Consider the following 14,024-nt stretch of genomic DNA (forward strand, 5'->3'; position numbering starts at 1 on the left):
CTTTTTACCACTTGAAAAAGGCATAAAGGGCCATTACAATGTAAAAATCAGGGTATTTCACCTGCCAGAATTTGATTTACGCCTCTGGTACTGCACAGAGATGAATACTTTTGCTCAAAATTACTTGATATCACTCAGCAGAGCAACATTTACAAGATTTGACCTCAACCAGTGCTTTTTACCACTTGAAAAAGGCATAAAGGGCCATTACAATGTAAAAATCAGGGTATTTCACCTGCCAGAATTTGATTTACGCCTCTGTTACTGCACAGAGATGAATAATTTTGCTCAAAATTACTTGATATCACTCAGCAGAGCAACATTTACAAGATTTGACCTCAACCAGTGCTTTTTACCACTTGAAAAAGGCATAAAGGGCCATTACAATGTAAAAATCAGGGTATTTCACCTGCCAGAATTTGATTTACGCCTCTGTTACTGCACAGAGATGAATACTTTTGCTCAAAATTACTTGATATCACTCAGCAGAGCAACATTTACAAGATTTGACCTCAACCAGTGCTTTTTACCACTTGAAAAAGGCATAAAGGGCCATTACAATGTAAAAATCAGGGTATTTCACCTGCCAGAATTTGATTTACGCCTCTGTTACTGCACAGAGATGAATACTTTTGCTCAAAATTACTTGATATCACTCAGCAGAGCAACATTTACAAGATTTGACCTCAACCAGTGCTTTTTACCACTTGAAAAAGGCATAAAGGGCCATTACAATGTAAAAATCAGGGTATTTCACCTGCCAGAATTTGATTTACGCCTCTGTTACTGCACAGAGATGAATAATTTTGCTCAAAATTACTTGATATCACTCAGCAGAGCAACATTTACAAGATTTGACCTCAACCAGTGCTTTTTACCACTTGAAAAAGGCATAAAGGGCCATTACAATGTAAAAATCAGGGTATTTCACCTGCCAGAATTTGATTTACGCCTCTGTTACTGCACAGAGATGAATAATTTTGCTCAAAATTACTTGATATCACTCAGCAGAGCAACATTTACAAGATTTGACCTCAACCAGTGCTTTTTACCACTTGAAAAAGGCATAAAGGGCCATTACAATGTAAAAATCAGCCTATTTCACCTGCCAGAATTTGATTTACGCCTCTGTTACTGCACAGAGATGAATACTTTTGCTCAAAATTACTTGATATCACTCAGCAGAGCAACATTTACAAGATTTGACCTCAACCAGTGCTTTTTACCACTTGAAAAATGCATAAAGGGCCATTACAATGTAAAAATCAGGGTATTTCACCTGCCAGAATTTGATTTACGCCTCTGGTACTGCACAGAGATGAATACTTTTGCTCAAAATTACTTGATATCACTCAGCAGAGCAACATTTACAAGATTTGACCTCAACCAGTGCTTTTTACCACTTGAAAAAGGCATAAAGGGCCATTACAATGTAAAAATCAGGGTATTTCACCTGCCAGAATTTGATTTACGCCTCTGGTACTGCACAGAGATGAATAATTTTGCTCAAAATTACTTGATATCACTCAGCAGAGCAACATTTACAAGATTTGACCTCAACCAGTGCTTTTTACCACTTGAAAAAGGCATAAAGGGCCATTACAATGTAAAAAATCAGGGTATTTCACCTGCCAGAATTTGATTTACGCCTCTGTTACTGCACAGAGATGAATAATTTTGCTCAAAATTACTTGATATCACTCAGCAGAGCAACATTTACAAGATTTGACCTCAACCAGTGCTTTTTACCACTTGAAAAACGCATAAAGGGCCATTACAATGTAAAAATCAGGGTATTTCACCTGCCAGAAATTGATTTACGCCTCTGGTACTGCACAGAGATGAATACTTTTGCTCAAAATTACTTGATATCACTCAGCAGAGTAATACTGATGACATTTGATGTCAACCAGTGCTTGAATAATGTGTAAAGGGCCATATGTAAAAATCAGGATATTTCCCCTACCTAAAATAGCTGTTTCAATTGTGTGCGCCTAATACGCAATATGCGTAAAGTAGCGCACCATTACGCACGGTTGAATAAGACGACAATCTGGACGCTACAGCTTGGAGTATTTCTTTGGAGTCGACAACATGGATCCCGTTGTTTTTAACAACATCAGGTCTTTCCTGTGTGATGGAACCCTCCCTCCTGCATTCACTAAGGTCCAACTCAACAATTTCCGTCGAAAGACAAAAAATTACGAGTTGCAAGGTGAGCTGGATCATCTGGGGCACGCGTTGGGTCGTCATAGACTTAGGCCTACAGGCTAAAAAAAAAAAAAATCCATCTTGTCTGTCTTTTGCGTCGTTTTAAATTTTTATTTATTTATTTCAAACGTGAATAATTGCCCGTCTGAGTGTGAATGTGTGTATCTTAATTGACCCTTGGATCAATAAAGTTTTATTGATTGGTTGATTGATTGATAGCCTACGTAGCACGTGGAAAATCATGTTAAAGTATTCGAAATCTAGGTTTCCAAGTAAGAGTATCTCTCTTCTGTGGTTATGTTCAGGATATGTTTGTTTCATAGTTAGTTTTGTTGTCAATTAACACTACCTACTGTTATTAACTAAAACACACCAAGCCAAACATGGTGATAACAGCAGCAATTATTATATTATAACTTCTTTATCTGGACTTTCTCACTAATTACTTAAATATTAAAAGGCTGGGAGATAAGTAGGGCATATCCAAATATAAATAAATATATTTACTGTATTTGATCACAATTAATCAATAATTTGGTTTTCTTTTTATAGATGGTACCTTGTACTATGTGAGGCATAAGGGCCAGCCTAATTCCACCAGAGCTAAAGTTATTTGTGGACAAGAGGAAGCCAACAATGTCTTCGTAGATTTTCATGCCAGCAGCCATGGTGCACACGGTGGGCAAAAAAAAACGAGAGAGGCCATCTCTCTGCGGTTTTACTGGCCTGGAATGTCTGAGGACATCCATCAGTGGGTCAGTATGAGCATATGCTTGCCTTTCCAATAGTCTGTGGTGGTTTTATATTATGCTCTTTCCTTGACATTTTTCATCCTTCACACCTCGTACGTAACACACACAGATGGATAAAAGGAGAGTAATTTTTTTCATGTTTTTGTTGGTTTGACTTTATAATGTTAGGTTGCCCAGTGTCCTGAATGCCAGGCCAATAGTGTGGTGTTAAAGCAGGAAGTAGAATACCAATCCATTAAAGTAAGTAAAAAATTTAATCTTAATATCATCATCTTCTTTTAGAATAAAAAAAGTTAATAGGTGAAAATAAACATTTGCTGGAAATATGATAGGCATCTAATGAGTTATATGTTATGGGTTGCAGGTCACTGCACCATTTGAACTCGTTGGTATGGATCTTATTGGGAAACTGAGAACCACAGTCACTGGAAATCAGTACATATGTGTGCTTATTGACTACCTGACTAAGTGGCCCCAGGCTTATGCAATCAAATCCAAGACTGCACAGGAGGTCAGTCAGTGCATACTAAAGTTCTTTTACCAGTTTGAAGCACCCAAAAGGATCTTGACAGACCAGGGCCGGGAGTTTGTCAATGAAGTATGTATGCAAAACTAAAAACATCTATCATTCACAAAAATTGCTAACTAATTCTGTAAGGCTTACAAAACTCTGACTCTTTTAGTCACATGTTATTCCATCTATGTCTATCTTTATTTTGCTGTCTTTATGTATTTGTAAAATAGATCAACACCAACGTGTGCAAACTACTGGGCATCAAAAGAAGCCTTTGCGCCCCATATCATCCGCAGACAAATGGACTGGTGGAGAGGATGAATGGAACGATCCAGAGGTATATCTATTTTAACATTATCACTATGGTATATGTCTTCTTATTTAAAAAATATGTCGTAATTTCTCTTTTTTGTAGGGCACTGGCCAAACTGGTGCATGACAGGCCAGACATGTGGGACCAGCATTTAGATGCGGTGATGTTTGGCCTGCGAACCAAGCGGCAAGTTACCACGAAGTTCTCACCCTTCTATTTGATGTTCGGGAGAGAGGCGAGGTATCCCTCTGAAATCCCAGAGGAGTACACGGTAAGATGCATTGTGTATGTTGAAAAAACTATTTCGTAGAAATAGATTAAACTTACAACAATGTAGTGCTTTAACAGGGATTTTATTGAATTGTTCTTTAATTTGATTTTGAAATCATTCAAAAGGTGGATAGCAGTGTGGAGGACAACCTCTCTGTTGAGGAAGTAACGGAAAATGTCCTCAAACTGGATGATGCGCTTCAAAGTGCCATCCAAAACATAAAGGACAACCCCAAACCAAAGAAGGGGAAAAAAAATGCTGCTGACCTTCAGGTGGGAATGAAGGTGTTACGAAAAAATGTTAGGAGTCAGCAGAGGAAAGGAGGGAAATTGGAGGCAAATTATCTTGGGCCCTTCACCATTGCATCGATCACTGGCAAAAGTGTGGATCTGGTAGACCCACATGGGATCACTATCCCCAAAATAAATGTGGATCACCTTGTCCCTTATACTGAGGGGAAAAAAAGAGTTCCACACAAACTGTCCACTGGCCCGCCCAACACCTCAAGTCATGCTCCGCCTGCTGCAGCATCCTCCACCGGTCCCCCAGCTGCACCAGCCTCCTCCTCCGGTCTGCCTGCTGCACCAGCCTCCTCTGGTCCTCCTGCTACACCAGCTGCAGCATCCTCCACCGGTCCCCCAGCTGCACCAGCCTCCTCCACCGGTCCCCCAGCTGCACCAGCCTCCTCCTCCGGTCTGCCTGCTGCACCAGCCTCCTCTGGTCCTCCTGCTACACCAGCTGCAGCATCCTCCACCGGTCCCCCAGCTGCACCAGCCTCCTCCACCGGTCCCCCAGCTGCACCAGCCTCCTCCTCCGGTCTGCCTGCTGCACCAGCCTCCTCTGGTCCTCCTGCTACACCAGCTGCAGCATCCTCCACCGGTCCCCCAGCTGCACCAGCCTCCTCCTCCGGTCTGCCTGCTGCACCAGCCTCCTCTGGTCCTCCTGCTGCACCAGCTGCAGCATCCTCCACCGGTCCGCCTGCTGCACCAGCCTCCTCTGGTCCTCCTGCTGCACCAGCTGCAGCATCCTCCACCGGTCCGCCTGCTGCACCAGCCTCCTCTGGTCCTCCTGCTGCACCAGCTGCAGCATCCTCCACCGGTCCGCCTGCTGCACCAGCCTCCTCCGGTCTGCCTGCTGCACCAGCCTCCTCTGGTCCTCCTGCTGCACCAGCTGCAGCATCCTCCACCGGTCCGCCTGCTGCACCAGCCTCCTCCGGTCTGCCTGCTGCACCAGCCTCCTCTGGCCCTCCTGCTGCACCAGCTGCAGCATCCTCCACCGGTCCGCCTGCTGCACCAGCCTCCTCTGGTCCTCCTGCTGCACCAGCTGCAGCATCCTCCACCGGTCCGCCTGCTGCACCAGCCTCCTCTGGTCCTCCTGCTGCACCAGCTGCAGCATCCTCCACCGGTCCCCCTGCTGCACCAGCCTCCTCTGGTCCTCCTGCTGCACCAGCTGCAGCATCCTCCACCGGTCCGCCTGCTGCACCAGCCTCCTCTGGTCCTCCTGCTGCACCAGCTGCAGCATCCTCCACCGGTCCGCCTGCTGCACCAGCCTCCTCTGGTCCTCCTGCTGCACCAGCTGCAGCATCCTCCACCGGTCCGCCTGCTGCACCAGCCTCCTCCGGTCTGCCTGCTGCACCAGCCTCCTCTGGCCCTCCTGCTGCACCAGCTGCAGCATCCTCCACCGGTCCGCCTGCTGCACCAGCCTCCTCTGGTCCTCCTGCTGCACCAGCTGCAGCATCCTCCACCGGTCCGCCTGCTGCACCAGCCTCCTCTGGTCCTCCTGCTGCACCAGCTGCAGCATCCTCCACCGGTCCCCCTGCTGCACCAGCCTCCTCTGGTCCTCCTGCTGCACCAGCTGCAGCATCCTCCACCGGTCCGCCTGCTGCACCAGCCTCCTCTGGTCCTCCTGCTGCACCAGCTGCAGCATCCTCCACCGGTCCGCCTGCTGCACCAGCCTCCTCTGGTCCTCCTGCTGCACCAGCTGCAGCATCCTCCACCGGTCCGCCTGCTGCACCAGCCTCCTCCGGTCTGCCTGCTGCACCAGCTGCAGCATCCTCCACCGGTCCCCCAGCTACACCAGCTGCAGCATCCTCCACCGGTCCGCCTGCTGCACCAGCCTCCTCCGGTCTGCCTGCTGCACCAGCCTCCTCGTCCGGTCCGCCTGCTCCACCAGCATCCTCCACCGGTCCACCTGCTGCACCAGCATCCTCCGGTCCGCCTGCTGCAGCTTCCTCCTCTGGTCCGCCAACAACCTCATCCAGTGATGGGCGAAGGACCACTGCCCTTTCAGGTTATAAACACCTCCCCTACATGTACAAACTCCACAGTGGACATCCCTGTCAGTAAGCATATGTTTTCTCACGGATAGATGGATGGATGGATAGATAGATGGATAGGAAGGATACATTTAGTCCAAAAGGCTATTGAAAGCAAACCCTAAAGCTATTATATCTCAAATTTATTTTGGAGATCAAATAAATATGTCCTGACAGAATTCCATTAGTACAACTTTAAATTTCTCTTTTCCAGATGTGAGAGATGCATGGGGGGGGAAAAGACCATATGTCCTGCTCTCCAAAGTGGGCCCGTACAAGATATTTTATAGTGACATCTATAACACGGGTCCTCAAATGGAGTTTGAAAGTGAGGTGAGTTTTTAACACTCTTTTCCTTTACATTGTTTTCCCTATTGTAAATACTTTCAGGTAGACACACACATCTCCTATCTTTTTTATATTTTGCCCTGCAAAAAGGGGTTTAACCTTTCGTTTTTAAATTACAGGTTATAAATGCATATCTCACAAGACTTGTGGGAAAATACAACCAAAACAACACCACGAGGGCATTCGCAGTGGACACGTTTGAAATGACGAGGATTTGGGAGGGGAAGAAGCCCAAAATTAAGGTAATAGAATATATTCTATCATGTTTTTTTACTAATCAATACAGCACAATATAAAAATATCACAAGACATATGTATTATCTTATGTTACAGATCGTCCCACAGCTTTACGAATTGATCATGGGCGTGGTCAATCAGGCCCATCACTGGATGCTGGTGGTAACTTCCCAACACAATTTGTGTGTGTGTGTGTGTGTGTGTGTTTGTGTGTGTGTGTGTGTGTGTGTGTGTGTGTGTGTGTGTGTGTGTGTGTGTGTGTGTGTGTGTGTGTGTGTGTGTGTGTGTGTGTGTGTGTGTGTGTGTGTGTGTGTGTGTGTGTGTTGTTACGGCATATTTATAGAATTTGTATCTTGTAGGTGATCTTACCGGCAAAAAAGAAGACAATGTTTCTGGACCCACTGGGTGAAAAGAAAAGGGCTGTCAACCAGTGTAAGGATGTCACAAGGTAATATATTAATCATTCTTTTATGTTGACATAGCTATTGTATTTGCTTAAATCTGTCATTTCAAATAATTTCTATTTCTGCTGTTAGATCGTTCATGAGACAGAGGGGGTTAAATCCTTCGAGGTGGGCGTGTGAAACGACGACCCACTCGATCCAGCAAGATGCCACGTCTTGTGGGGCTTTTGCTTTGAAGGTATATTATAACATAACATGAACATTATTCATCATTGCTCTGAACCTTGCTTAACTGTTTGTTGTAACACACAAACATGTTTGATAAATATGGACAATGGCATTATATTATTTGATATGTAAGAGATGTGTAAGATATTGATATGTAGGAGAAATTAAGTAAAATAGTATGGTATTTAGGGATTTCACTGTTATGTGTTACTTACACACTTGGATGGTCAAATAACACTTTTGTCTGGCTAATGTTCATTTTCATAATACATAAATACATTGTGACATCTATTATTCACAGTTTGCTGAATGCATCTTGGATGGGTTGCCTCTGGTGTTCGACACTTCACCACCCAGTGTCAACACCATAAGGGAGGAGATAGCTGTCTCTCTTATCATGAATACAGGTGTGTGTGTGGGGGGGGTGGGGGTAGGGGGGTCAATCTCCTTTTCTAATTATGATATACCATAACTCTGACAAACATAACTGACTGGCCCTTGTTCTTTGTATTGCAAGATGACCTAAAAGACCTCTGTCATATTTGTGGGGAGCAAACAGGAGACACTTTGTGGGTAAGTGTTTTACCCGTCCTTCCTAAATTTGCCTTTGATTAATAAAACAAACAAGTATCACAAATTCCTAACAATGTAATAATCACTCACATTCTTTTTTAGATCGGGTGTGACATGTGTCCACGGTGGTACCATAAAAGCTGTGCGAAGTACCCCAAAAAGGGAAGGAGGTCATATGTGTGTGAAGCATGCCAGTAGTGTGTGTGTGTGTGTGTGTGTGTGTGTGCATGCATGGGAGAGTGCATGGTAGTGTGCATGGGAGAGTGCATGGTAGTGTGGATGGGAGAGTGCATGGTAGTGTGCATGGTAGTGCGGATGGGAGAGTGCATGGTCTGTCTGTCTATGTCATTCAGTCAGTTGTTTGGACTGTCTGACTGTTCAAAATAAATCCTTTTTCTCAAAACTTGTTAATCCAATGATTATTTATAACAAGTGCACACAGGTTACATCATGTTCATATTACAGTAAGATGTCAAACGAGTTCTTGTCATTGTGATGATTATGTTTCATTACAGGGTAAAATATTTAAACTTTGCTTAGTGATATAAATTAATTGAGAGCTAAAATATTCATCTCTGTGCAGTAGCGAGGTGTAAATCAATTTCTGGCAGGTGAAATACCCTGATTTTTACATTGTAATGACCCTTTACACATTATTTAAGCACTGGTTGACATCAAATGTCATCAGTATTACTCTGCTGAGTGATATCAAGTAATTTTGAGCAAAAGTATTCATCTCTGTGCAGTAACAGAGGCGTAAATCAAATTCTGGCAGGTGAAATAGGCTGATTTTTACATTGTAATGGCCCTTTATGCCTTTTTCAAGTGGTAAAAAGCACTGGTTGAGGTCAAATCTTGTAAATGTTGCTCTGCTGAGTGATATCAAGTAATTTTGAGCAAAAGTATTCATCTCTGTGCAGTAACAGAGGCGTAAATCAAATTCTGGCAGGTGAAATACCCTGATTTTTACATTGTAATGGCCCTTTATGCGTTTTTCAAGTGGTAAAAAGCACTGGTTGAGGTCAAATCTTGTAAATGTTGCTCTGCTGAGTGATATCAAGTAATTTTGAGCAAAATTATTCATCTCTGTGCAGTAACAGAGGCGTAAATCAAATTCTGGCAGGTGAAATACCCTGATTTTTTACATTGTAATGGCCCTTTATGCCTTTTTCAAGTGGTAAAAAGCACTGGTTGAGGTCAAATCTTGTAAATGTTGCTCTGCTGAGTGATATCAAGTAATTTTGAGCAAAATTATTCATCTCTGTGCAGTACCAGAGGCGTAAATCAAATTCTGGCAGGTGAAATACCCTGATTTTTACATTGTAATGGCCCTTTATGCCTTTTTCAAGTGGTAAAAAGCACTGGTTGAGGTCAAATCTTGTAAATGTTGCTCTGCTGAGTGATATCAAGTAATTTTGAGCAAAAGTATTCATCTCTGTGCAGTACCAGAGGCGTAAATCAAATTCTGGCAGGTGAAATACCCTGATTTTTACATTGTAATGGCCCTTTATGCCTTTTTCAAGTGGTAAAAAGCAGTGGTTGGGGTCAAATCTTGTAAATGTTACTCTGCTGAGTGATATCAAGTAATTTTGAGCAAAAGTATTCATCTCTGTGCAGTACCAGAGGCGTAAATCAAATTCTGGCAGGTGAAATACCCTGATTTTTACATTGTAATGGCCCTTTATGCGTTTTTCAAGTGGTAAAAAGCACTGGTTGAGGTCAAATCTTGTAAATGTTGCTCTGCTGAGTGATATCAAGTAATTTTGAGCAAAAGTATTCATCTCTGTGCAGTAACAGAGGCGTAAATCAAATTCTGGCAGGTGAAATAGGCTGATTTTTACATTGTAATGGCCCTTTATGCCTTTTTCAAGTGGTAAAAAGCACTGGTTGAGGTCAAATCTTGTAAATGTTGCTCTGCTGAGTGATATCAAGTAATTTTGAGCAAAAGTATTCATCTCTGTGCAGTAACAGAGGCGTAAATCAAATTCTGGCAGGTGAAATACCCTGATTTTTACATTGTAATGGCCCTTTATGCCTTTTTCAAGTGGTAAAAAGCACTGGTTGAGGTCAAATCTTGTAAATGTTGCTCTGCTGAGTGATATCAAGTAATTTTGAGCAAAAGTATTCATCTCTGTGCAGTAACAGAGGCGTAAATCAAATTCTGGCAGGTGAAATACCCTGATTTTTACATTGTAATGGCCCTTTATGCCTTTTTCAAGTGGTAAAAAGCACTGGTTGAGGTCAAATCTTGTAAATGTTGCTCTGCTGAGTGATATCAAGTAATTTTGAGCAAAAGTATTCATCTCTGTGCAGTAACAGAGGCGTAAATCAAATTCTGGCAGGTGAAATACCCTGATTTTTACATTGTAATGGCCCTTTATGCCTTTTTCAAGTGGTAAAAAGCACTGGTTGAGGTCAAATCTTGTAAATGTTGCTCTGCTGAGTGATATCAAGTAATTTTGAGCAAAATTATTCATCTCTGTGCAGTAACAGAGGCGTAAATCAAATTCTGGCAGGTGAAATACCCTGATTTTTACATTGTAATGGCCCTTTATGCCTTTTTCAAGTGGTAAAAAGCACTGGTTGAGGTCAAATCTTGTAAATGTTGCTCTGCTGAGTGATATCAAGTAATTTTGAGCAAAAGTATTCATCTCTGTGCAGTACCAGAGGCGTAAATCAAATTCTGGCAGGTGAAATACCCTGATTTTTACATTGTAATTGCCCTTTATGCCTTTTTCAAGTGGTAAAAGGCAGTGGTTGGGGTCAAATCTAGTAAATGTTACTCTGCTGAGTGATATCAAGTAATTTTGAGCAAAAGTATTCATCTCTGTGCAGTAACAGAGGCGTAAATCAAATTCTGGCAGGTGAAATACCCTGATTTTTACATTGTAATGGCCCTTTATGCCTTTTTCAAGTGGTAAAAAGCACTGGTTGAGGTCAAATCTTGTAAATGTTGCTCTGCTGAGTGATATCAAGTAATTTTGAGCAAAAGTATTCATCTCTGTGCAGTACCAGAGGCGTAAATCAAATTCTGGCAGGTGAAATACCCTGATTTTTACATTGTAATGGCCCTTTATGCCTTTTTCAAGTGGTAAAAAGCACTGGTTGAGGTCAAATCTTGTAAATGTTGCTCTGCTGAGTGATATCAAGTAATTTTGAGCAAAAGTATTCATCTCTGTGCAGTACCAGAGGCGTAAATCAAATTCTGGCAGGTGAAATACCCTGATTTTTACATTGTAATGGCCCTTTATGCCTTTTTCAAGTGGTAAAAAGCAGTGGTTGGGGTCAAATCTTGTAAATGTTACTCTGCTGAGTGATATCAAGTAATTTTGAGCAAAAGTATTCATCTCTGTGCAGTAACAGAGGCGTAAATCAAATTCTGGCAGGTGAAATAGGCTGATTTTTACATTGTAATGGCCCTTTATGCGTTTTTCAAGTGGTAAAAAGCACTGGTTGAGGTCAAATCTTGTAAATGTTGCTCTGCTGAGTGATATCAAGTCATTTTGAGCAAAAATATTCATCTCTGTACAGTGCCAGAGGCGTAAATCAATTTCTGGCAGGTGAAATATGCTGATTTTTACATTGTAATGGCCCTTTACACATTATTCAAGCACTGGTTGACATCAAATCTTGTCAGTATTACTTTGCTGAGTGATATCAAGCCATTTTGAGGCAGAAACAAATAAACAATCTCGATTCAAAATATCTTTATTTGCCTAAATACAAGCCAGATATAAATCACCATCTACCCAACAACAATAGGCCTATTAGGCTACTGGACACACAGGAGGCTATCAAACACATAAACAGAGATAAAAAAAAAAAAAAAAAAAAAAAAAAAAAAAAAAACATTTGATGATCTTTCTCACACTATCGTCATTATCGGATCATTCAATGATCGCTTCATAAACGCTTGATTGGCCTACATTCTGAACAGCCAACGTTCATCACTGCCAAATGTGTTAAAATATGTTTTATTGTCTCACAAATACTTATCATCGATATAAACTGTGGCATACTGGCGCTGTTTGAGCCTAATGAAAGCAGCCATAGCGCCACAGAATCAGCGCTTCACAACTTTAACAGACCGTGCGCGCTCCCGCGGACCGGAAATCAGTTTCTGGCAAAAATCAACTTCTGGCACGACACCGGAACCAGTAGGCTAGTCTATTATACCAGGATAGCCTATCTGTAGCTATTATTATTACTTTAACATTTTTACGATATTTTCAGTGACAATCAAAGTGACTATAATAGCCTTAAGACAAGCCTAAAGAAAATTTAAATAAAATGAAAAGTAGTCCAAATTGCGATTGATGTGACTGTAAAGTAATTCAACATTTATAAATATGTTTACATTTTCAGTGACAAGTGATTTAAAAAAGTAAGAAAGGCTTAAAGAAAATTTAAATAAAATAAAAAGTTCTCCAAATTGTGATTGATGTCTCTGTAGCTACTGTGATGATGGTCACTTGCAGGGATGGTATTTTTTACCGTCTCCACCACGTCACTGATCCCACTTTTACGAGAAGTGGGTTACACACATCGATTATGTCAAGAATGTCGCAACTATCCTGTGTGTGTGTGTGCGTGTGCGTGAGGGGCATTTATCACTAGAGGGAGCCATTTAAAAGCTTTCTCCATTGCTACCCATGGATGTATTGCTACCTCCAGGTCAGGTTTGAGGCCTGGACACTGATTTGTAGTGGTTGATTTATTCAATTAATTTGTGTTTTCTGATGATAATTACTTTAAATCACTATTCAGATTTTTGAGAGAGACATCTTTCAGACGACCTTACATTATTGATAATGTTTAGGATTCAAATAGCCTACCGGTAGTCAAGGCATTGGGAAACTCAAGCATTTGTCAGTTAAGTGCAACTACTCACCTCTGTAGCTAAATAAACAAAACACCCATCTATAACACCAACACCCCACCCCCTTCTCTATAGGCTAATAAACACACTTTTCAAAACAGACAAAACAATATATTATTAATGATAAAGGCTAGGAGGTCGTATATCATCCTAACGCTCAGAGGTAGTAGCCTGATGAATCGGTTTAATTTAACAAGTAATGTGGTAGCCTCTACAATATTTATTGTGGTAAAGCTGAGATATTGAGTTGAACCATTTGTCTCATCCAGTTGGCTAACAATGAATATTCATGAAAACTGGGACGCTGATTGGCCCGCGTCCTCGGTGACGCAGACTCGTCCTCATTACATATTCAAAGAGCCTCTTAGGGGCCGCTGCAATAAAGGCAGATAGCGGACCATGGGGAGCAGGGGAAAAGTTTTTATACTGACATGTCAGCGCAATGACTTTTGAGAAACATCTATCAGGGACGAGGCTCCCGGCGTGAGGAGGACAGGGCTCTTTACGGGAAGAGAGAAGGAGCTCTTGCCATCTGCCGGGCTACGGGAACAGAAAAGCAAGACGGCTAAAGAGTTGAGACCAGTCCAAGAATCAGCGGTGGAAAATCCAGTTTAGCCATTTAATTTGAAAGATGAGCTTGTTGTCTGCCATAGACACGAGTGCCTCCGTGTACCAGCCCGCGCAACTTCTCAACTGGGTCTATCTCTCCTTACAAGACCCCCACCAGACTAGCGCTTTTGACGCGTTCAGACCAGAACCTAACTCTTCCCACCCGGATCTCAGCTTCAGCAAGACTCCCGGAGCGGCGGACTTGAGCTCTTCCCTGAACTCCAACTATCTCAACAACTTTTTTCAGCTGCAGCGAAATGAGGTGAAAGATAAAACATGCCACACACACTCACACATGTCTGGGATGTTTCACTTTGTGACATTATATGGTTGAAGTTACCATAGCCTAATGAGAAACAGGCTGGGTTGAT

General features: G+C 42.4%; 1 protein-coding gene across 1 annotated transcript in view; it reads left to right on the top strand.

The window, feature by feature from the left end:
* The first annotated feature begins 13,424 nt into the window (after positions 1-13,424).
* zcchc24 (zinc finger, CCHC domain containing 24) overlaps positions 13,425-14,024 on the top strand; it is a 33,967-nt gene continuing 33,367 nt past the window's right edge. The window contains exon 1 of the mRNA XM_083988340.1: positions 13,425-13,915. Within this exon, the coding sequence (XP_083844466.1) occupies positions 13,676-13,915 (240 nt within the window). The 5' untranslated portion in view covers positions 13,425-13,675. The remainder of the gene's footprint in view (positions 13,916-14,024) is intronic.

This window comes from Trachurus trachurus (genome assembly GCF_905171665.1).
Source record: "Trachurus trachurus genome assembly, chromosome: 15".
NCBI classification, from domain to species: Eukaryota; Metazoa; Chordata; class Actinopteri; order Carangiformes; family Carangidae; genus Trachurus; species Trachurus trachurus.